Genomic DNA, 25,118 nt, shown 5'->3' on the forward strand with positions numbered 1-25,118 from the left:
TGATCTTCCTACCAGCTTTATAGGTGGTTGATTTACTACCTTTCCTACATATTTGCCTTTACAAGTGAGTTTTTTCTTCTTGCAATTTTTGTATTTCTAATTTTGGCTTTCTCTTCTTTTGCTTAGAGAAGTCTCTTGTAACATTTCCTGTAAAGCTGGTTTGGTGGTGCTGAACTCTTTTAACTTTTGCTTGTTTGTAAAACTTGTGATCTCACCATCAAATCTGAGTGAAAGCCTTGCCAACCAGAGTATTCTTAGTTGTAGGTTTTTCCCTTTCATCATTTAAAATATATCCTGTTACTCCCTTATCGCCTGCAATTTTCTGTTGATAAGTCAGCTGATAGCCTTATCAAAGTTCCTTGTATATAACTTACTATTTTTACCTGGCTGCTTTTAATATTGTCCCTTAGCTTTAACTTTTGTGATTTTAACTACAATATGCCTTGGTGCAGTCCTCTTTGCATTGATCCTGTTTGGGACTCTCTGTGCTTATTGGACCTGTATATTTCTTTCCCATGTTAGGAAAATTTTCAGTTATTATGTCTTCAAATATATTCTCAGCCCCTTTATCTACGCCAATAATATGAATGTTAGACTGCTTTATGTTGTCCTTGAGTTCTCTTAAACTGTCCTTGTTTCTTTTTTATTCTTTTTTCTGTTCAGCTTCAGTGATTTCCACTACTCTCTTCCATCTATTTGATACATTCTTCTGTATCATCTAGTCTACTGTTGATTCCTTCTAGTGTACTTTTTATTTCAGTTATTATATTCTTTAGCTTCCCTGGTGGCTCAGAGGTTAAAGCATCTGCCTGCAATGCAGGAGACGTGGGTTTGGTCCCTGGGTTGGGAAGATCCCCTGGAGAAGGAAATGGCAAGCCACTCCAGTATTCTTGCCTGAAGAATCCCATGGGCAGAGGAGCCTGGTGGGCTACAGTCCACGGGGTTGCAAAGAGTCGGACAAGACTGAGCTACTTCTCTCAGATTATATTCTTTATCTCTCTTTGTTTTCTCTTTATATTTTTAACTGTTAAAAACTTTCAACTTCTCTGTTTGTCTAATTTTCTTTCAGATTCTTTGAACAGCTTCAGTGGCTCAGTGGTAAAGAATCTGCCTGTCAGTGCAGGAGACATGGGTTCAATACCTGATGTGGGAAGATCCCTTGGAGAAGGAAATGCAATCCACTCTAGTATTTTTGCCTGGAAATCTCCATGGGCAGAGGAACCTGGCATGCTGTAGTCCATGGGGTTGCAAAGAGTTGGACACAATTTAGCGACTGAACAACCAACTACCAACAGTGATTGTTACCTTATGCTCTTTATTGGGTAGATTTCTTACCATCATTGTCACTTTACTTAATTCTCCAGGGATTTTATCTTGTTCCTTATTTTGGAACATATTCTTATGTTGCCTCATTTTGCCTACTTTGCTGTATTTATTTGTATGTGTATGGTAGGTTGGCTGTTTCCCAACCTAGGAGAAGATGCTTTTTTTGGGGAGAGGGTGAGACATGCTATGCATGCAACAGTGTACTCCTCTCCAATCATCAGAACTATATGCCCCAGTGGTGCCCTCTATGTGGTCTGTGTGTGTCCCTCTGCTGTAATGGGCTCACTACTGTGAGCAGTCTGCTAAGTGAGGCTGGCCCTTGGTCCACTTGATTGCCAGGCCTTGTCTTGTGTAGAGGTTGGTGCCAGATCACAAGGTGGCTTGCTACAGAGCCCTATCATGTCTCAGAACTAATGCTGGCCCACTGGTGGTTGGAGCTGGGTTCTGTGGCAGAAGCTGTGGGACCAAGGATCCTGGATTTAATTTTGTCCTGGTGGTGGATGGGTCCAGTTCTTGATACAGCTGGATGTGGTGTTAGAGATGTCCCAAAGCTGTTGGATCCCAAGGCAGCTGGCTAAGGAGTTCAAGGTGTCTTGGAGCCGCTGTTGGTCTGCTTGTAGGCAGAGCCAGGTTCTGGGGTCTCTGGTTGCAAGGCTGTGAGGGTCCTGGAGCTGGTGCTGGCCCTCTAGTCAGTGTGGCTAGTGCCTAACTCTTCTTACTATGAGATCAGGAGTGTCTCAAAGCTTGTGCTACCTTTCTGGTGGGTGAGGTCAGATCCCAGGGTGAGTGGCTGAGGTGTCCAAGGTGTCCCAGAGCTGGTGTTGGCCTAGGGGTGGATGGGTTGTATCTTTACATGGCAGGCTGCAGGGCTCCCACAGTCCTGAGGCTGGTGTCTGCCTGTTGGTGGTGGGTCTGTGTCCCTACCTGCCTAGCCTCTTGGCCATAGGAGGTCCAGTGCTGGTGCCAAGAGTGCAATAGGTGGGACCAGGTTCTGGCATGAAAAAGCTAAAGGGAATATTTCAAAATGGGGATTTCCAGCAACATTTTTCTCATGGTAGAACAAGCTTCTGCAGATTACTGTCCCCAGTGTCTTTGTCCCCAAGGTGAGCTCCAGTTTCTTCCTGCCTCTCTGGGAGGCTCTCGAAAAGCAAAGGTGAGTCTGTCCCAGTCTCCATTCACACTATTGCCTCTGACCTGTGTCCTCAACCATTTGAGACATTGTGTGCATTCTTTAAAGGTGAAGTCTCTTTCCCACATCCCTCTGGATCTCCCTTCCCAAGAGTAAGACCCATTGACTTTCAAAGCCAAATATGCTGGGGCCTCATCTTCCCAGTGCAGGACCCCCAGGGTAGTGAGGTCTTCTCCTTGTTCCTAGGGAAGAACCCCTGAAATTATAATTATCCTTTCATTTGTGGGTTGCCCATTTAGAAGTATGGGTCTTGGCTATATCATGTCTCCATCCTTTCTGCCCACCCTTTTCCAGTTCCCTCATTATATCTTTAGTTGTAGAATATCTTTTCTGCTAGTCTTCTTGACTTTCTCATCAAAAGTGTATTGTATACAGTGGTTCAGTTCAGTTCAATTCAGTCACTCAGTCGTGTCTGATTCTTTGCGACCCCATGAATCACAGCACGCCAGGCCTCCCTGTCCATCACCATCTCCGGAGTTCACTCAGACTCACGTCCATCAAGTCCGTGATGCCATCCCGCCATCTCATCCTGGGTCGTCCCCTTCTCCTCCTGCACCCAATCCCTCCCAGCATCAGAGTCTTTTCCAATGAGTCAACTCTTCGCATGAGGTGGCCAAAGTACTGAATCTTCAGCTTTAGCATCATTCCTTCCAAAGAAATCCCAGGGTTGATCTCTTTCAGAATGGACTGGTTGGATCTCCTTGCAGTCCAAGGGACTCTCAAGAGTCTTCTCCAACACCACAGTTTAAAAGCATCAATTCTTTGGCGCTCAGCCTTCTTCACAGTCCAACTTTCACATCCGTACGTGACCACAGGAAAAACCGTAGCCTTGACTAGATGGACTTCAGTCAGCAAAGTAATGTCTCTGCTTTTGAATATACTATCTAGGTTGGTCATGACTTTTCTTCCAAGGAGTAAGTGTCTTTTAATTTCATGGCTACAGTCACCATCTGCAGTGATTAGGGAGCCCATAAAAATAAACTCTGACACTGTTTCCACTGTTTCCCCATCTATTTCCCATGAAGGGATGGGACAGATGCCATGATCTTCGTTTTCTGAATGTTGAGCTTTAAGCCAACTTTTTCACTCTCCTCTTTCACTTTCATCAAGAGGCTTTTGAGTTCCTCTTCACTGTCTGCCATAAGGGTGGTGTCATCTGCATATCTGAGGTTATTGATATTTCTCCTGGCAATCTTGATTCCAGCTTGTGTTTCTTCCAGTCCAGCATTTCTCATGATGTTCTCAGCATATAAGTTAAATAAGCTGGGTGACAATATACAGCCTTGATGTACTCCTTTTCCTATTTGGAACCAGTCTGTTGTTCCATGTCCAGTTCTAACTGTTGCTTCCTGACCTGCATACAGATTTCTGAAGAGGCAGGTTAGGTGGTCTAGTATTCCCATCTCTTGAAGAATTTTCCACAGTTTATTGTGATCCACACAGTCAAAGGCTTTGGCATAGTCAATAAAGCAGAAATAGATGTTTTTCTGGAACTCTCTTGATTTTTCCATGATCCAGCCAATGTTGGAAATTTGATCTCTGGTTCCTCTGCCTTCTCTAAAACCAGCTTGAACATCAGGGAGTTCATGGTTCACATATTGCTGAAGCCTGGCTTGGAGAATTTTGAGCATAGCTTTACTAGCATGTGAGATGAGTGCAATTGTGAGGTAGTTTGAGCATTCTTTGGCATTGCCTTTCTTTGGGATTGGAATGAAAACTGACCTTTTCCAGTCCTGTAGCCGCTGCTGAGTTTTCCACATTTGCTGGCATATTGAGTGCAGCACTTTCACAGCATCATCTTTCAGGATTTGAAATAGCTCAAATGGAATTCCATCACCTCCACTAGCTTTGTTCATAGTGATGCTTTCTAAGGCCCACTTGACTTCACATTCCAAGATGTCTGGCTCTAGATTAGTGATCACATCATCATGATTATCTGGGTCATGAAGATCTTTTTTGTACAGTTCTTCCATGTATTCTTGCCACCTCTTCTTAATATCTTCTGCTTCTGTTAGGTCCATACCATTTCTGTCCTTTATTGAGCCCATCTTTGCATGAAATGTTCCCTTGGTATCTCTGATTTTCTTGAAGTGATCTCTAGTCTTTCCCATTCTGTTGTTTTCCTCTATTTCTTTGCACTGATCGCTGAAGAAGGCTTTCTTATCTCTTCTTGCTATTCTTTGGAACCCTGCATTCAGATGCTTATATCTTTCCTTTTCTCCTTGGCTTTTTGCCTCTCTTCTTTTCACAGCTATTTGTAAGTCCTCTCCAGACAGCCATTTTGCTTTCCTGTGTTTCTTTTCCATGGGGATGGTCTTGATCCCTGTCTCCTGTACAATGTCACGAACCTCATTGCATATTTCATCAGGCACTCTATCTATCAGATCTAGTTCCTTAAATCTATTTCTCACTTCCACTGTATAATCATAAGGGATTTGATTTAGGTCATACCTGAATGGTCTAGTGGTTTTCCCTACTTTCTTCAATTTAAGTCTGAATTTGGTAATAAGGAGTTCATGGTCTGAGCCACAGTCAGACATGACTGAGTGACTGAACCGAACTAAAAAATATATTGTACATAGTTTTAATTTTGGTATGCCTGTGGAAGATGAACTCAATCTTCCTACTCCTCAATCTTGGTCATCCTCCAGGAAATGCCTATTTAATATGTTTTGAATTAACTATTTTCTGTTGCAGCCGTGAAATTAAAAGACACTTACTCCTTGGAAGAAAAGTTATGACCAACCTAGATAGCATATTAAAAAGCAGAGACATTACTTTGCCAACAAAGGTCCGTCTAGTCAAGGCTATGGTTTTTCCTGTGGTCATATAGAGATGTGACAGTTGGACCGTGAAGAAAGCTGAGTGCTGAAGAATCAATGCTTTTGAACTGTGGTGTTGGAGAAGACTCTTGAGAGTCCCTTGGACTGCAAGGAGATCCAACCAGTCCATTCTAAAGGAGATCAACCCTGGGTGTTCATTGGAAGGACTGATGCTGAAGCTGAAACTCCAATACTTTGGCCACCTCATGCAAAGAGTTGACTCATTGGAAAAGACTCTGATGCTGGGAGGGATTGGGGGCAGGAGGAGAAGGGGACAACAGAGGATGAGATGGCTGGATGGCATCACTGACTCGATGGACATGAGTCTGAGTGAACTCCAGGAGTTGGTGATGGACAGGGAGGCCTGGTATGCTACGATTCTTGGGGTTGCAAAGAGCCAGACACAACTGAGTGACTGAACTGAACTGAACTGATCCCACATTTAGTTTGAGAATTTATTTAGGCCTGTCTTCTGGCTTGCTGATTCTCTCCTCAGCTATATGCAGTACTGATAAGCTCATCAAATATATTTTTTATTTCCATGATAGTGTTTTTGTTTTCCAGCATTTTCATTTGATCCTTGCTTAGAGGTTCTATTGCTCATCTTACATTAGCCACTGGTCTTGTGTGTTATTTACCTTTTTCATTAAAGCTTTTAACATCTTAATCACAATGATTTTAAATTCTCTGTCTGATAATTCCTACACATGGGTCATATGTTCTTTGCTGGGTCTGGTTCTGATGCTTGCTCTTTTTTTTCATGCTATTTTTTGTTTTCTTGTTTTGTAATATATAATGTATAATAATCTAGCCTTATTATTTTTGTTGAAAGCCAGACATGATGTACTGAGTAATAAGAACAGATGTAATTAGGCCTTTAGTGTAAAGTTTTGTGATAATTTGGCTGAATTTTTGCCCATGTTTAATGTTTGTAGTAGCTCCAAAGTGCCATAGACTTCAAATTGCTCCAACATCACTTGTTTTAACTCATCTATTGACTTGGGGCTTCTTCTAAGTGCTTTCCTCAGGGAGAATTTGCATCTTGTAACTTTTCAGCTATATCCTCTGCTTAAAAACTTGTTAGTCTGGTTGTAAGGGGTAGAAGCGGCTTCCCTGGTAGCTTGGCTGGTAAAGAATCGGCCCATAGTGCAGGAGCCTGCTGTTCAATTCCTGGGTCGGGAAGATCTCCTGGAGAAGGGATAGGCTCTCACTTCAGTATTCTTGGGCTTCCCTGGTGGCTCAGATGGTAAAGAATCTGCCTGGAGTGCAGGAGACCTGGATTTAATCCCTGGGTTGGGAAGATCCCCTGGAGAAGGGCATCACAACCCACTCCAGTATTCTTGCCAGGGGAATCCCCATGGACAGAGGCACCTGGTACGTTACAATCCATGGGGTCGCAAAGAGTTGGATACGACTGAGTAACTAAGCGTAGCATAGCACAAGGTGTGGAAGAAGGCAAACCTTTCATGATATTATGATCAAAGACCTGTGTCCCTGGGCTGTGAACTTCACGAATGTTACATAGTTTTGTTTTCTCAGCTTAATTGAGGTAGGAAGATAACTGTTAAAATGGGAGAAGTGCTATTCCTCTAGATGGGATAGAGATATGATAGGACTTTGCTATCAAGAATCTTCTGAGCATATTTTACATATTTTACAATAGTTACTCTTCTCTACCCCTACCAGAGTCTTAGAAGGATCTTTCTCAGTTTTTTACCCTGAGAGCCTGGTGGGATTCCTGGAGTTAAATTTTACAAAATAGGGACCCACCTCATTATTATTCCTAGGAATTTCTGACTCTTGCTAGTCCACATTCAACTTTCAGAAATTCCATTTTTACCAACTCCAAGTTAGGATGCTTTGCTCCTACCAGTTTTTGGCTCCATATCTTCTACTTCAAATAAACAGGTCTCAGCTCTGGCTTTGAATCTGCCTATGTCTCCAGACTAGTGGTTTGCCTTGTGACCTCAGTTCTCTGATGGTGCAACAGAAGTTGATTTACAGCTTGTTCGGCTTTCTGGGAAGGATGGGAGTTACAACTTCCAAGTTACTTTTGAGTTAAAACCAGGAGTTGTTACTTGTTCTTCTGATCCAAGGCTATTTCCCTAGGAATTCCCTTTGTTCCCGTTTTGTATGGAACCTTTGATCCCTAATTCATTTTTTTCTTTGTAAACTTATTTTAGTGGACTCTTTCCCGTATCTTCCCAGGAAAGAGTGCCCAGGAGTAAAATTTTTGTGACTTTTGAAAGTTTGAAATCTGCATTTGAAAATTCTATTCTATCTTCAGGTTTGAGTCACATGTTGACTCTACAGAGAACTTGAGGCTATAAAAAAATTCCTTAAGAATTTTGATAACCTATCTCCATTTCCTTCTGGTTTCTAATGCTTTTTTTTAAAAAATAAATCTAATGCCTTCATTATTTCCAGTCTTTTGTGTTAAAAAAAAATCTTTCACAAATTTTTCTTCCTTGCTTTCTAAAATTTCACTGTCATATATCCTTTGTTGTGGGTCTTTTTTATTCCTTATGTTGAGTCCTTGATGGACTCTAATTTTAGGACTTTTAAAGTAGGTCTTTGAAAATTTTCTCCTAGTTTTTTTCTCTTCCATTCCTATTATTTTGGATGTTTATTTTTCTGCTTGAGTCTGTTCTTTTTGCTCTTTTTTATGATTTTGATCTACTTTCTGGGAGACTTCTTCAAATTTGTTTTTCAACTCTTCTACGAATTTTGTATATGTGTGTGTGTGTGTTTACCATGCTTTTAATCTGGTCATTTGAATATGTCATTTTTTATCTTGCTTCATGGATTATCTCTTAACCCTGTGAAGATTTTATTATAGTTTTTATTGGAGATTTACCCACTCTGGGTTGATTTTTTTTTTTTGCATTTTTTTAGATCCTTGACTCGCCACTGTTATTTAAGATTGAAGCCTAACAAAGAAGCCAGTGGGTCTGTGTGAGTTGACTTTATCTACTGATGGGATTCACCACACATGTGAGGTAGGGATATGGCTTCTTGGAAGGAGACCTCCTGCGTATATCACAATCTGTAGGTTTTCTTTTTTGTTTGTGCTGGTCAGTCTCTCTGGAAAGTTGATCTCATATGTTAAGCCAGGCTACAGGACACAACTGTTCCTAGAGACATTACTTCCTTCTATAGACTTTCAAACCTCTTATTTTCTTTCATCCATTACTTCCATCTTCAGAGGTAACAGGTACTTCTATTTTCTGAGCCTTTGAAGAACTCCTTCGTGCCAATTAGTTTGACTCCTGTTGGCTTCAATCTATACTGCTTCATCCTGTGTGCCTACACACACACACACACACACACACACAATATCACTTGAAGGCCTAGAGTTTTCTCCATTCTGATAAATCAGTTATCACTCTTCAATTGCTTACCCACTTGTGAACTTCTTGACATCATTTTTCTGCTTATACATCTTTTCCTTTTCTCGCTCTCTCTCTCTTTTTTTTTTGTTTGAGTTTATGCCTCTTTTATTGCTTTACTGTCCTTTTAGTGGTGTCACAAGAGGGAGTGAAGATAAGCAAATGCATTTATTTGATCTTTCTCACACTACAACCCTATTTACTTCGGTATTATAACTGGTTGTAAAAAGGATGTGTTTTTGGCTATCTCTTCATTCCAAGTCATTCTGACAACAAGAACTTGAGAGGAGACTGAAGAAAGGATGACATTTTTGAATTTTTAATCTTCTAATGAGATACTTCTATGTGACTATTAATATTTCTCTACACACCATTAGTGTCCAAGCTAACTTGTAAATTGCACCTGACCCATTCACTCTGATCATTTTTCTGCATTTTGGTCTCTTTTGACTGTTCAATGAGAGGAGTTCTTTTTCTCTCTCTTCTCCATGGCTTCAGTTCTGTGATGGATGTATCTTAGACCAGCTTTCACAACTCCAATGTCACAAAAGTGCTGCCCATCAAGTTTACTTATGATATCAGGTAGTTTTGCCCATGGTGTTTACATGGTGTTTACTGGTCCAGTAAAAGACATTTATTGAGCAAACCCCGCTTGTGTGTACTCAGATGCAGAACTATAAAACAACACCTAAACTGCCTACTAAAAGTCATACAAGCCAAAGAGCTAAATATCAGGTAAAATATTTTATTTAAAACATTAAACATAGGGCTTTATACCTTTCCTTAAACAGTGCTGCCTTAGCAACAGCTGGAATAAATTAGAGATGCTCAGATTTATCAAGAAAGTAATCAAGCAACAATTGTTGAGTATGTGTGTGTTCAAGCCTGAGATGGCACCTGGAGGAATATGAAAAAAGTGTAAAATATTGTTCCTGCTCTTCCTCAGACATTGATCCTCCTTTGGATGAAAAGTATAGGCTTGTCATTTGATACATGAGACCCAATATTCTTACTGCCCCCTTGCTGAGACAAAGTTACATATGAAAAATGCTAGCAATAAGAACAGGACACATCTAAAAGTTTAATCACCTGTCAGAGACAGGTAACACTACAGACATTCAGATCAGGAGGTCAAAGGGAATAGAAGCAGAAATCAGAAACGTTTAATGAGTTCCTACTCACGAAGTCTGTGTTTTAGGTAATCTGGGGACACACAGGGGGAGAAATCCCTAGTACCTTGGATTGGCCTTTAATGATGCGCTGTATTTGTATGGAGGGAGAAAAAAAGATATCCCATACAAGAAGTACATGGACAACAAAACACAGTGACAAAAGAAATGCCTGTGTGACTTGGAAAGGGGACAGGCAATGTTCTGCCTAGATTCAAGTGTTCATGCTCCAGAGAAGCAGGTAATGAGGCTGGATTGCAGGGAAATAGAATCTTAATTTTCAGAAGAAGGAAAAACAGCACACTGCATCACAGAAGCCCCTCAGTTTAAGGCAGAACTTTGCTGCATTTTTAAATGATGTTAAATAGGGAAACATTCACACAGACCCTTCATAACCATACCATATTTGTGGTTTCTGTCCTATTGATTTGTAGCCCTTAAATTGAAATAAGTGTATCCCTTGGACTGAGGGGGGAAGAGAGAAATTGGGATAGTCTGGGTTTGATTTAAATCACTGGAACAAAGGAGGTATATGATTTATCCAGTCTGGCAACTATGGGACATGTTTCCTTGTCCCCTTGGACCGCTCCCGTTCCCCGAATTCCCTTCCCAGAGCAGACGAAGGTGGGTTGGGTATTTTGCCAGACTTCAGGTAATCATCATTTCAAAGACTCTGGATTAGGTTCCACTGTGTAAGATTTAACTTTGGGATTTCACGCTTTTTCATCTCTCTTGATTTGCCTAAAGTAAGTAGGAGGGATTTCTGGGGCATGCTTGTAGGCAGAGAGCAGTGATTTTTGATAAATAACTTTCCATCAACTTCTCAAGTCCCATCTCTCAGTAGATAAAGATGCATCAGCCCACCTAACAGTCACTGTAGATTTGAGGGACGTGGTAGCCAAAGTGGGCTTGAGCAGCTGAAGCTATGGCCTTAAATTGTGATCTCCTGATGACGAAGGCGACCCCGTTAGCAGGCTGCGGGATTTCTTTGTCCCTGCACACTTCATGCTTGATGCGGTGCCTAAGCAAACAGTACAGGCAACCACTAGGAGGAGCCGCTCTATTCGCCCGGCCGCCAGTGATAGCAGACACTATGGGTCTCTGGACTCTGCCCTGCCGGGGTCCAGCCCGGGTGGATCCAGGGAATTCGAAGCGGATATGGAGTTGGCATCCTAGGAAAAAGCTATTTAATTAGAAGTATAAAGAGAGATTAGAAAAGGATAGTGTAGTAGGAAATATTAGTGGAGAAAAAGAGGCTGAATAACTTGGTTTACGTGGAATACCAATAAAGTTCCAAGACAAGGAACCTGCACCACCTACACAGGCCTCAGGCTTTTTTCCGTTCTCCCGAAGGAGAGGAGACACTGAGGCCTCCCCGATCAGATCTTAGAAGCCCAGGCAAAATTAGCAGGCTTGGCGAGTACCCACACTCCAGATGGGAATTCAACCAGAAAAATGGAGAACAAGAAAGAAACTACACGGGGGAATCAGTCTTTCCAGGAACTGATCCGTTTTCTTTATTGTCAGGTCCACTTTTATACTTTTAGTTATGCATAGAGATAAATGTAAGAAACAGTCACGCAGGGTCAGCTGCTCCGACCCTTATCAGCATATCTTTGTTCCTACAAGGGTCTTACATTTGTTTACAATATCTTCTGATCTGGTGACATTTTATGGCCCCGTCTTACTTTCTATTGATAAAGGTTAGTGAATCAGAAAACTTGTTTTCCCTTAAGATCTACTTGGTCTTAAGATAGTGATATCCTTACATTCCTCCTGGAGAAGAAGATGGCAATCCACTCCAGTACTATTGCCTGGAAAATCCCATGGACAGAGGAGCTTGGTAGGTTACAGTCCATGGGGTCGCAAGAGTCGGACACGACTGAGCGACTTCACTACTCACTACTTACATTCTTACATTGCAAGGATACAGTTTATAACAAAGAAAGAGAAAATTCAGAAACTCAAAACATACTCCCAGGTGCTTAAGGGTATAGAGGCCTGACTCAACAGTCTGACTCAACAATGAGAAAAGCCCTATGCTAATTCAGTTCAGTTCAGTTCAGTCACTCAGTCGAGTCTGACTCTTTGCGACCCCATGAATCGCAGCACGCCAGGCCTCCCTGTCCATCAACATCTCCCGGAGTTCACTCAGACTCACGTCCATCGAGTCCGTGATGCCATCCAACCATCTCATCCTCAGTCGTCCCCTTCTCCTCCTGCTCCCAATCCTTCCCATCATCAGAGTCTTTTCCAATGAGTCAACTCTTCGCATGAGGTGGCCAAAGTACTGGAGCTTCAGCTTTAGCATCATTCCTTCCAAAGAAATCCCAGGGTTGATCTCTTTCAGAATGGACTGGTTGGATCTCCTTGCAGTCCAAGGGACTCTCAAGAGTCTTCTCCAACACCACAGTTCAAAAGCATCAATTCTTCAGCGCTCTGCCTTCTTCACAGTCCAACTCTCACATCCATACATGACCACTGGAAAACCATAGCCTTGACTAGACGGACCTTTGTTGGCAAAGTAATGTCTCTGCTTTTGAATATACTATCTAGGTTGGTCATAACTTTTCTTCCAAGGAGTAAGCGTCTTTTAATTTCATGGCTGCAGTCACCATCTGCAGTGATTTTGGAGCCCCAAAAAACAAAGTCTGACACTGTTTCCACTGTTTCCCCATCTATTTGCCATGAAGTGATGGGATCAGATCCCATGATCTTCGTTTTCTGAATGTTGAGCTTTAAGCCAACTTTTTCACTCTCCTCTTTCACTTTCATCAAGAGGCTTTTTAGTTCCCCTTCAGTTTCTGCCATAAGGGTGGTGTCATCTGCATATCTGAGGTTATTGATATTTCTCCTGGCAATCTTGATTCCAGCTAATGTTTCTTCCAACCCAGCGTTTCTCATGATATACTCTGCATATAAGTTAAATAAGCAGGGTGACAATATACAGCCTTGACATACTCCTTTTCCTATTTCTAACTGTTGCTTCTTGACCTGCATACAGATTTCTCAAGAGGCAGGTCAGGTGGTCTGGTATTCCCATCTCTTGAAGAATTTTCCACAGTTTATTGTGATCCACACAGTCAAAGGCTTTGGATAGTCAATAAAGCAGAAATAGATGTTTTTCTGGAACTCTCTTGCTTTTTCCATGATCCAGCCACTGTTAGAAATTTGATCTCTGGTTCCTCTGCCTTTTCGAAAACCAGCTTGAACATCAGGGAGTTCACAGTTCACGTATTGCTGAAGCCTGGCTTGGAGAATTTTGAGCATTACTTTACTAGCATGTGAGATGAGTGCAATTGTGCAGTAGTTTGAGCATTCTTTTGCATCCTTTCTTTGGAATTGGAATGAAAACTGAACTTTTCCAGTCCTGTGGTTACTGCTGAGTTTTCCAAATTTGCTGGCATATTGAGTGCAGCACTTTCACAGCATCATCTTTCAGGATTTGAAATAGCTCAACTGGAATTCCATCCCCTCCACTAGCTTTGTTCATAGTGATGCTTTCTAAGGCCCACTTGACTTCACATTCCAAGATGTCTGGCTCTAGATTAGTGATCACATCATCATGATTATCCCGGTCGTGAAGATCTTTTTTGTACAGTTCTTCCATGTATTCTTGCCACCTCTTCTTAATATCTTCTGCTTCTGTTAGGTCCATACCATTTCTGTCCTTTATTGCATGAGATGTTCCCTTGGTATCTCTAATTTTCTTGAAGGGATCTCTAGTCTTTCCCATTCTGTTTTCCTCTATTTTTTTTGCATTGATCGCTGAAGAAGGCTTTCTTATCTCTTCTTGGTATTCTTGCCAGGCTAATTAAGACTTTCAAAATACTCCAGACTCTCTGTGCTGTTTATGGTTGAGAGGTAGTAAACCATCATGTGCATAGTGGCAGGTCTGTGGATAATCCTGTCACACAAGCTATTCTGCTAACAGAGAGGTTTGACCTGAGAAACCCTTGTCACGCCCAGGAATGTTTATTGACTGGAGCTGCAAGTTAACTCCTTCTCGGAGAGCGGTGGTGGGGGGACAGCCCCCGGTAAAGTTAGAGGTGTAGGTGAGAGCATGAAACAGTAAAGTAGGCAGACTCTGATTTTGGGGGTAGATCCTTGGGAACAGGGGGTTTCCTGAGGCTCAATCTTGCCTTTGCGTATGAGGAAGCCTCCTTCCTCACGACCTTTGCCATAGGCGGAGTTCCTCAGGCTGGCTCCTGGAACCACCCGCCCAGGCGGGTGGCGCTTTTCCAAGGTTAGGGTTGCCATAAGCTGGTCGATTGAGCTAGAAAGACGTCGAGGAACAGACGGCCCTGTCGTCTAACAGGGAAAGAAGGCGACTGCGCCTCCAAGGCATTGTCACGTCCCAAGGTCGGCTTGCTTGGCTACCAGCTGACCTCACATCTGAATGCGGCAGTGCCTTTCCCCGCAGGGCGGAGGCGAGGCAGAGGACCCCGGGGTGCAAGCACCTCTTCATGGGCGCGCGCGCGCGCGGGCCCGCGAGCCCGCGAGCGTGTGTGCCTGCCTGTGCGCGCGCACCGGGACCGCTGGAGCCGCGGCTTCGGGACCGGGGAATGGGGGTGGGGGCCCAGCAAGGACTCAGTCTCCGCCGGCCTCCTCGCGCCTCACTGCGGGTTAATAACCAACCAGTTAGAGAGAGCCGAGGGTGACGGCGGCGGGGTGACAGCCCCGGCGAGCCGGCTGTGTGTCGGAGAGTCAGGCTATCCGCCCGCCTCGGCCACGCTCAGGGATTTGAATATATACATTTTGGGGGAGGGGGGTTATTATTTATTGTTTTTATCTTATTGTTTGCCTCTACCTCCGGAGGGACCAGAGCGGGAGAGGGGAGTTCGCTCTCCAGCCGAGCGTCGCGGATCTGAACGGGTCAAAGGAGGCAATTTTGCGGGTGGGGGAAGGAGGGGAGACCTTGATTTCCACCAATCCCCGGGCGTGTGTCTGCGAAGTCCCGGGCGCCGCGGAAGGCTGCGGCGCGCCGCTGAATTCACTGATGAGAGCGAGTTCTTTTCTTCTGCGGGAGGGGTGGGGAGCGGGGGTCCTGGCAAGCCAGGAGGAGAAGCCCGGGGCGGGCTAGCGGTCCCGGCCGCCGTGGAAATTTCCAAGGACTTGGCGCGTCTAGGGGGCGGCGTGGGGCGGGCGGGGGGGCTGCCTGGCGGCTCAGCAGAGCGGGAGGCGGGGAGAGGCGGTGAAGGGCGCAGGAGCATCGCTCGGAAGGGGACGCCGCGGGCCAGATGTCTGGGAGGGAGCCGAGCCTCTCCCCGGACCCACGCCGAGGGCGACGGTGATGCTGCAGAACCGGCGGGAGCAACACCTCGCCGCCGCCCCCCGCCTTCCCCGCGCTCTCGGAACCCAGGCGCCCGCCTTCTGCAGGGAGAAACGACCATGGCCGTAGCTCGTGACTTGCTCCCCGGCCACTTACCCTAGCAAGACATCCTTGGAAAAGTTGCATTGGAAAAAATATCTTTGCGCTGACCTTTGGGGTTCTGGGCGCCCAAGGAGCGGGCGTCCCAGTGCGTGCAAGAAAGCGGAAGGTGTGTGTGCATGGGGGGCCGGCGGTGGGGGAACCCTCCGCTGCCGCTGCGCCTAGCCTGGTGCTGAGGCTCCGGCCCTCGCCCCCAACCCCCACCCCGGGACCCCGGGGCTGCGATGAGCCCCTGCGGGCGGGCCCGGCGACACACATCCAGAGGGGCTATGGCCGTCCTGGCGTGGAAGTTCCCGCGGACCCGGCTGCCCGTGGGAGCCAGTGCCCTCTGCGTTGTGGTCCTCTGTTGGCTCTACGTCTTCCCTGTCTATCGGCTGCCGGACGAGAAGGAGATCGTGCAGGGAGTCCTGCAACAGGGCACTGCGTGGAGGAGGAACCGGACGGCCGCCGGAATCTTCAGGTACTCTTGCCCTCGCGGCTCCACCCCACTCGTGTCCTTTTCTCCCCGGGGCGCCGAGGACAGGGTCACCGGCGAGGACTGCCTCGCAGCGGCCCTTTCATCCGGATCTTCTTCTCCTCCTCCCTTCTTTCTTTGTCGTTCCCCAACCTGGAGACTGTAGTCAGGGGGCCTTTCCCCAGCCCTTAACCCCGAGAGATGTGCGGACACCTGTCCTGGCCATGGAAAGAAAGTCTTTTCGCCTTTCTTCCCAAGCTTGAGTGGTGGTCAGCGATTTGCCGATGACCGAGGGGAAGAAGCAGCTAGGCTAACTTTGTCCCTTGAACTTAATGAGAATGTATCTTAGGCTATGTAGAAGTTCAGAGCAGTGGAGAACTAGAAGCAGGTACCAGGCATCTTCCTGAGGTTTGGTGAATGCTTGGTAAGAGAAGTCGCTAACGAGGGAGTCGTGGACAATGAAAACACGGACACCCAGCCTGGCTCCGCTGCTTTGTGCGGTGAGCCCGTAATAAACACAGGACACTCGTTGATAACCCTAGCTGCTAAAGAGTCAGGGACTAGGTGATTTTTATTGGGGCTTTATCAGCTTTCTAATAATGGATATTATATCCTCATTGTACCCCCCGCCCCCCAAACTAAATCTTCAGAAGGAGGAGTTAATTTCCCCCAAGGTCATGTACCCTTGCGGGATCAGAGCTGGAATTTTTGTCACATAAAGCAATTTTGCTCGGCTTACACGGTGGCTGTCTTCTGGTGACCGGGAGATTGCTTTAGGCAGGGGGTTGAAATCAGAAAACATACAAAACTAAAATCAGCCTGGAAATCAGAACTCTGAGGATCACTCAGAGGTTGAAGTTTCCCTTCCTTTCTGGGACGTTCAGGTTAAGGGTCTAAAAATGAGTTCTTGGCAGGAGGGACTGTGCGGGAAGACTGGAGGTGAGGCAGACCGCTTTCCCTCTGCTTCTTCTCGGTCCTCCTGGCCATGTTGAAGGGACACCCTGGTGCTTCTCTCACTGTCAGGGGCCCCTTTCACCTTCAGTCCCTTCAGCTGAAGATGCTGCGCTTGGCTCTTCCAGGGATGGTTCGGTCTAGGGATATGGAGGGAGTAGACAGTGCTTTCCTATGGGGAGCAAAGGAGTATAGGGCCAGGTGAGAACCAACTGAAACAGTTTCACGGCTGTTACAAATGCTCAGAAACATCTGTAAATTAAAAAAGAAAACAAACAAACTTTGGAAACATATGGTTGCCCTCCCTTTCTCAGGCCTGCTCCTGGAAAGAAGGTCAAAGAGGTAACAGCCAATCCTTGCAGGGAAAGGCAGCGGAATTCTCTAAACTGGGAATTTCCTTTGCTCTCTTTAGAATTCTGCTATCCTTAAGTTTAAAAATAACTCCACTCCCCTTAAAAATATATAAGAGCTCATTTTCTCTCACCTTCATGGTATTGATTGTTCTACTCAAAGGGCATAGCATGCAGCAGTTCTTTGCTCTAAAGACAGAAAGCACTTTCATTTCAAGTAATATAAGGAAATGAGTTCAGAACTTCCCATTCGTTTGCAATGAATGAGCCCATTTTTTTTTGTATAGAAGGAGCAAGAATGAAGCTCTGTTAGAGACTGGATTTCTTTCGGAGGACATCATCAAGAGGAAAATGCTTCATTTTCTGAGAAGCCCAGGCAGGTTGTTCCTGAGACACACTTGCCTCTTGCTGTCTGTAACCTGGGGTGATGTTCAGTGTGCTTGGCTGGCATGTGGGCTATTCTCTCTGTGCAGAGAATTACTTATGAAAATCCACATGAATTTGATCAGACTTAGGGAGACAGTGGAGGACAGGGAAGTCTTGCGTGCTACAGTCCATGGGGTCGCAAAGAGTCGGACACGACTTAGCGGCTGAACAAGGACAACAAATAAAAACTGCATGAACACATATCCCTCAAAGTTAGTGTTTAGAAAACTGTGTAAGAGGTACCGTTGAATGCATGCTGCTTGACTCAGGCAGTAAAGAATCTACCTGCAGGGTAGACCCGGGTTCGATCCCTGGATCAGGAAGATTCCCTGGATAAGGGAATGGCAACTCACTCCAATATTCTTGCCTGGAGAATCCCATGGATAGAAGAGCCTGGCGAGCTGAAAAAGAGTTTGGGCTTCAGAGTTGAATCCTGAGTTTATAGACTGCCATGACTAGGTAAACAGCAGAGTATCTTTAGCAAATTACTCTATCTTTTTGAGTTTTAGTTTTATTATGAATAAATGGAGATAATAACATCTACCTTGCAGAGTTGGTGTAAAGTTTAGATAGGAAAAAAACAAAACACTGACTGCCAGTATCTGGCACATATAACCAGTCAATAGTATCATTCCAGTTGTTATAAATTGTAAATTGTAAGTTATATATATTACAACTTAAATAAGGACACTTGGCCAGGCCAAAAGAACTTGGAATGTTTCACCTGGCAGATTTGCAAATAATCGTTGTTAGTCCTTATATGCTCCACTGCTCTCCCCGCCTTTACACTGAAGCTAATAAACAGGGAGGAGGATTTTGAAAGATAGTCCAAGTATCATTGTTTGTTAAGTCTTTTCTTTTTTTTTTACTCTAAATGATTGATTTTTTAACATCTGGATCGTTAGTATGTAGATAATAGTGTTGTTCAGTCGCTCAGTTGTGTCTGACTCTTTGTGACCCCCACGGACTGCAGCACGACAGGCCTCTCTGTCTATCACCATCTCCCGGAGTTTGCTCAAATTCATTTCTATTGAGTCGGTGATGCCATCCAACCATCTCATCCTCTGTTGTACCCTTTTCCTCCTGCCCTCAATCTTTCCCAGCATCAGGGTCTTTTCTAATGAGTCAGCTCTTCGCATCAGGTGGTCAAAGTATTGGAGTTTCAGCTTCAGCATCAGTCCTTCCAATGAATATTCAGGATTTATTTCCTTTAGGATCGACTGGTTTGATCTCCTTGCCATCCAGGAACTCTCAAGAGTCTTCTCCAACACCACAGTTCAAAAGCATCAATTCCTTGGCGCTCATCCTTCTTTGTGTCCAGCTCTCACATCCATACATGACTACTGGAAAAACCATAGCTTTGGCTAGACAGACCTTTGTTGGCAGAGTGATGTCTCTACTTCTTAATATACTGTCTACATTTGCCATGTGGTGGTGGTTTAGTTGCTAAGTCGTGTCCAACTCTTGCAACCACATGGACTGTAGCCTGCCAGGCTCCTCTGTTCATGGGATTCTCTAGGCAAGAATGCTGGAATGAATTGCCATTTCCTTCTCCAGCGTATCTTCCTGACCCTGAAATCAAACCGGGGTCTCCTGCACTGCAGGCAGATTCTTTACCGACTGAGCTGTGACGGAAGCCCTGTGAGCTATGACATTTGTCATATGTTTGTTAAATATGAAACAACTCAGCCAGAAGCCTTTGTTGTGTTAAGGAGACACAACTTTGGCAAACAGGTATCTCTGTTTTCCAGTCTGACAAATCTTCTGCACACATATAAACACATGTACATAAATGTACAATGTACACTTATGTGTGGGGATATACACATTTATCCATAAACCGTGGAATGATGTACGTATATGTATTGACGTAAATACATATATTCATATATGTATGCACGCACACTAAGTCTTTGTGACGCTATGAACTGTAGCCCAACAGGCTCCTCTGCCCATGGGTTTCTCTGGGTGAGAATACTGGAGTGGGTTGCCATGCCCTCCTCCAGGGGATCTTGCTGATCCATGGATCGAATCCCCAGCTCCTGTGCCTTGTGCATTGCAGGCGACTCTTTACCACTGAGCCACTGGGGAAGCCCATATTCATGTATACACACATGCAAATAATTGCAGCCAGTCAGTCGACCCATATTTAATGAGTGACTACAGTGCACCAGATGTGAATTAGGATAGCAGTGGACAGTATGGACAGCTGCCTTCTCCGAGACAGATTACCTCCTCCTGGGTGGTGACTGACAAAAACATATGAGGAAAGAATGTGATGGTTTAAAGTCTTGTAAAATACTGTGAGGACAAAAGAAAGTGTTTCCTTAGGTTTATAAGCATCGGAATTTCAGATTCCATTTTGCCTTTTGTGCTTCCACTTACTTTTGTGATTTTCTTCTCCAAGCTTAGAGTTTGTTAAGTGCTGATCCCTCAAGGGGGAACTTTGACAAATCCCCCGGGAGGATGGGGAGCAGCAAGAAAGCAACCAAGCTTTAGGAGTGTTGCTAAACACAAAGTTTGCCTCTCATCCACATTGCGGTAGAAAGATACGTAAATCAGTTCACCCTATCATAGAAACTTAAACTTTCTAGGCAGCTCTTGCTGCTTCTGATTAAACAGTCAGGTGGTATGTTCTGTGTTGTGTGCTCAGATGTGTCCTACTCTTTGGGACCCCATGGACTGCACCCCACCAGGCTCCTTTGTCCAGGGGATTTCCCAGACCAGAATAGCGGAGTGGGTTGCCATTCCCTTCTCCAGCGAATCTTCCCTGATCCAGGAATTGAACCCGCGTTTTCTGCATCTCTGGCATTGGCAAGTGGATTCTTTACCACTGAGCCACTTGGAAGATCCTTAAGTAGCGTGAGGAGAGTGGCATTTGTGTCTTCTGTCAGGTCCTTACCCATTGTGTTTGTTCCTCAGAAATAAGCTTCTGTTCAGGGTTTATGTGCAAGGCTTTATTCTTGGCACCTGACTTGGCAACAGTGACAACAAAGCCAAAGAATTATCAGGCCCTTGTTACGTGTGTGGCACTATGTTCAGTTCAGTTCAGTTGCTCAGTCCTGTCCGACTCTTTGTGACCCCATGGACTGCAGGATGCCAGGCCTCCCTGTCCATCACCAGCTCCTGAAGTTTACTCAGACTTATGTCCACTGAGTCGGTGATGCCATTGAGCCATCTCCATCCTCTGTCGTCTCCTTCTCCTCTGGCCCAAATCTTTCCCAGCATCAGGGTCTTTTCAAATGAGTCACCTTGTTGCATCAGTGGCCACAGTATTGGAGTTTCAGCTTCAGCATCAGTCCTTCCAGTGAATATTCAGGACTGATTTCCTTTAGGATGGGATGGTTGGATCTCCTTGCAGTCCAAGGGACTCTCAAGAGTCTTCTCCAACACCTCAGTTCAAAAGCATCAATTCTTCGATGCTCAGCTTTCCTTATGGTCCAACTCTCACATCCATACATGACTACTGGGAAAACCATAGCCTTGACTAGACGGACTTTAGTTGGCAAAGTAATATCTCTGCTTTTTAATATGCTGTCTAGGTTAGTCGTAACTTTCCTTCCAAGGAGTAAGTGTCTTTTAATTTCATGGCTGCAATCAATCATCTGTAGTGATTTTGGAGCCCAGAAAAATAAAGTCTGACACTGTTTCCACTGTTTCTCCATCTATTTGCCATGAAGTGATGGGACTGGATGCCATGATCTTAGTTTTCTGAATGTTGAGCTTTAAACCAACTTTTTCATGCTCCTCTTTCACTTCATCAAGAGGCTGTTTAGTTCTTCACTTTTTGCCATAAGGGTGGTATCATCTGCATATCTGAGGTTATTGATATTTCTCCAGGCAGTCTTGATTCTAGCTTGTGCTTCATCCAGTCCAGCATTTCTCATGATGTACTCTGCATAGAAGTTAAATAAGCAGGGTGACATTTGACGATTTGGAACCAGTCTGTTGTTCCATGTCCAGTTCTAACTGTTGCTTCCTGACCTGCATACAGATTTCTCAAGAGGCAGGTTAGGTGGTCTGGTATTCCCATCTCTTGAAGAATTTTCCACAGTTTATTGTGATCCACACAGTCAAAGGCTTTGGCATAGTCAATAAAGCAGAAGTAGCTGTTTTTCTGGAATTCTGTTGCTTTTTCGATGATCCAGCGGATATTGGCAATTTGATCTCTGGTTCCTCTGCTTTATCTAAAACGAAGTTGAACATCTGGAAGTTCATGGTTCACGTATTGTTGAAGCCTGGCTTGGAGAATTTTGAGCATTACTTTACTAGCATGTGAGATGAGTGCAATTGTGCAGTAGTTTGAGCATTCTTTGGCATTGCCTTTCTTTGGGATTGGAATGAAAACTGACCTTTTCCAGTCCTGTGGCCACTGCTGAGTTTTCCAAATTTGCTGGCATATTGAGTGCAGCACTTTCACAGCATCATCTTTCAGGATTTGAAATAGCTCAACTGGAATTCCATCACTTCTACTAGCTTTGTTCATAGTGATGCTTCCTAAGGCAGTATGTTAAGTGTTTTAAATATCCTGTCTAATTTAATTCTCCTAAGAATGTTATATAAATGGGTACAGTACTATCCATGGTTTACAAAGATGAATGTACCCTGGTCCCTGCCATCAAAGGACTTGCTGTCATCCTGTGGGACAGGCATATATGTATATAATCAACCAATGTCTTGGCAATAGAGCTGTTAAAGAGAGACAGCATAACAGAGTGAAAAAGTTTCAGATTGTGGAGCTATCAGCACATGCTTGGAGCTCCCTGTCTGGTTGTATGACCGCTGGTAAGTTCAACTCTCAGAGCTTCAAAATGGGGCTTGTAGTCATTTCTTACAGGTTTATTGTGAAAATTACCTGATAGCATACAGATAGCACTTAAAAGCATGTTGCTTGCTTCATACCTCTGTTTAATAAGTGATCCTTACAACAGTCAAAATACAAAGCAAAGGGCTGGGGAAATTCACAGAACTTGGCGCTTGATTCTGGGGAAGGAGGGAAGCTGAAAGGGAGTGGTATTTGTACTCAGGCTTGAAGGTTGTTAGGATGGGGAAGTAGTGAGAGAGGGCAAAGGATGTTCCAGGCAGAGAGGACACCAGTAGTGAGAGCGGGCAGATGGCGAAGGGTCGGGTGTGTGCTTCCTGGCTGGAAAGTCTATAAGTTGCTAGTCTTTAAGTCTTCAAGCAGTTATAGCTTTCTGCACTTTCCTTTCTGTCCTTGGTTTTAATCTATGGTTTCTAGAAGCTTTGGGTGTTTCCACAGCTGCCCTGGTGGGTGCAGAAGGGCATTGGGTGGTGGTAGTGAGGGATGAGAGGTGGGGTGCAGACGTCTGTGCATATGGAATGTAGGTTCATGTTTAAGTGTGGAATTTGTGGAATTCACTGCAAAGGTCATTTAGGAAGAAGATGGTTTAATAAATTTCGTGCTTAATGAAAATGAGCTGTCATTACATTGCAGATTCACACGTGAAAAAACTTGACCAGCAATGACCGTGGTGGGGTCAGTTTAGTCAGTAAGTTGTGTCTGACTCTTTTGACCCCATGGACTGTAGCCCTGCGGGCTCCTCTGTCCATGGAATTTCCCAGGCAAGAATAATGAAGTGGGTAGCCATTTCCTTCTCCAAAACAGCAAAAATAAGTCATTAACATTGCTTGGACTCATGATATATATCAGCTCCTGTTCTTAGTGCTTGTATGGGTTATCTTATTTTTCCATAGCTATTGTATAAAGTTCCCATTTTATATTTGTACGTTCTTTGTTTTACAGTTGAGGAAATGGAGGTTCAGAGAGAACCACTAACGAAGTGATAGGGTTGGGATTCCACCTAGAGCTGTTAGACTCTAAGCATATGCTTGCTCCCTGATAATCTTGGGGAAATGAAGCATTGCTGATGTCTCTTACGATCTGGCCATGATTACTTTTCTGCCATCATCTTTCATCAGTATTCCCCTTTATGATTTAGTCAGATTGATAAAGGATATAGTCCCTGAGACAAGCCAGGCTGTGTTGGTTTTGCTTGTACCATACCTTCTACCTGAAATCTTTTCTTTCAAGACCACAAGGTCCAGCCTTCATGGGGCCAATCCTTACTCCTATCTCCGTAGTGCCTAATAGTGGTTAAGAACAAAGTTTCCGAAGTTGGCTGTGTTCAAATCCTGATTCCACTGTTTGTTTTGTTCTTGAGCTAATCAGCCTTCATGGTCCATTTCTTCACACGTACAGGCTGGCTTTTTGTAGAAGTGTTATGAGCTTTAAAATAGATAGTGCGTTGAACATGCTGAGAACTGTTTCTGGCATATAGGGTTGGCCCTTTATGTCCACAGTTTCCATATCAGTGGGTTCCACCTCAACGGGTTGAACCAGCTTCGGGTCGAAATTCAAGACCTGCAGTTGGCTGAATCCTTGGATGCAGAACCTGCAAATACGGAGGGCAGACTCTACTAGCCATTGTACATAAGGGACTTTGGCATTGGGGAATTTTGGGAGCCAGGTGGGGTTGGGAGGGGAGGGAGTTGGGATGGAGTCCTGCAACCAATCCCTCGAGGGTACTGAGAGCCCAGCGTGATAAGTGCTTAGTTCACATTAACTTCCCTCAAGGTAGCTTTCCTTCCTTCTCCCCCAGGCTGTGTTAGACTCTTCTCCTTTAAAACAAACCAAAGAAAACCAACAAGGAGAAAACATTATGCCTATTATTGCATTTTTTCCCACTGACCCAGAATATCTGCTACTGTTTCTACCACTATTACCATAGAAGGTGCTGGAACCACAAAAGTGAATTTAACAGAATCCTTACTTTCTTGGAGATTTATAGGCTGATGAGGGGAGACATAATAAACAGATAATCTGGTAATTTCTCAAGCTGTATTAAAAATACCAGTTTATTTGTCTGCCTTTTCTGCCAGCTCCTTCATACTTGCGTACCTGGAGCTGAGCATGGTTACTGTCACACTCGTTTTTCTGGGTTCCTGAGTGAGTGAACATTTTATAAAGGAGTGGGCCCAGTTAGCCAGTCAGTTCACCAGCAAGAATTTATTGAGGTTCGACACTCTGCTTGGCTGTGTGGGGTCCAAGGAGTAAACAGCATCCTCTGTAATTTCTAAGCGTTCTTCCTCTAGAACAGTTTCCTAGTCTTAGCACTACTAACACCCGTATGTGTGTGTTTGTGTGTGTGTTTGTGTTGTGTGTGTGTGCTCAGTAGTGTCTGACTCTTGGCGACCCCATGGACTGTAGCCCACCAGGCTCTTCTGCCCTTGAGATTCTCCAGGCAGGAATATTGGAGTGGATTGCCATGACCTACTGCAGGGGATCTTCCCCACCCAGGGATCAAACCTGTGTCTCCTGTCTCTCCTGCAATGGCAGGCGATTCTTTACCAACTGTGCCGCCTGGGAAGCCACTAACATCCTGGGCTGGATAATTCACTGTTCTGGCGGGTTGTCCGGTACATTGTAGAATGTTCAGCAACACCCATGTCTTTTGTCCACTGAATGAAACAACCAGATGTGTCTGCAGACTTAGTAAAATGTCTCCTGTGGGGGGCAGAACGGCCCCTGGTTAGGAATCACTACTTTAGGGAAACAAAACCAATCCAGTTGACAGGATTTAAGAAATCCAG

At 44.5% G+C, this 25,118-nt stretch overlaps 1 protein-coding gene across 1 annotated transcript in view; it reads left to right on the forward strand.

Moving 5' to 3' along the window:
- Positions 1–15,413: 15,413 nt before the first annotated feature.
- The window catches only part of ST8SIA1 (ST8 alpha-N-acetyl-neuraminide alpha-2,8-sialyltransferase 1), a 179,934-nt gene continuing 170,229 nt past the window's right edge, over positions 15,414–25,118 (forward strand). The window contains exon 1 of the mRNA XM_004006788.5: positions 15,414–15,786. Within this exon, the coding sequence (XP_004006837.2) occupies positions 15,551–15,786 (236 nt within the window). The 5' untranslated portion in view covers positions 15,414–15,550. The remainder of the gene's footprint in view (positions 15,787–25,118) is intronic.

Source organism: Ovis aries, chromosome 3 (genome assembly GCF_016772045.2).
Source record: "Ovis aries strain OAR_USU_Benz2616 breed Rambouillet chromosome 3, ARS-UI_Ramb_v3.0, whole genome shotgun sequence".
In the NCBI taxonomy this organism is placed as follows: domain Eukaryota; kingdom Metazoa; phylum Chordata; class Mammalia; order Artiodactyla; family Bovidae; genus Ovis; species Ovis aries.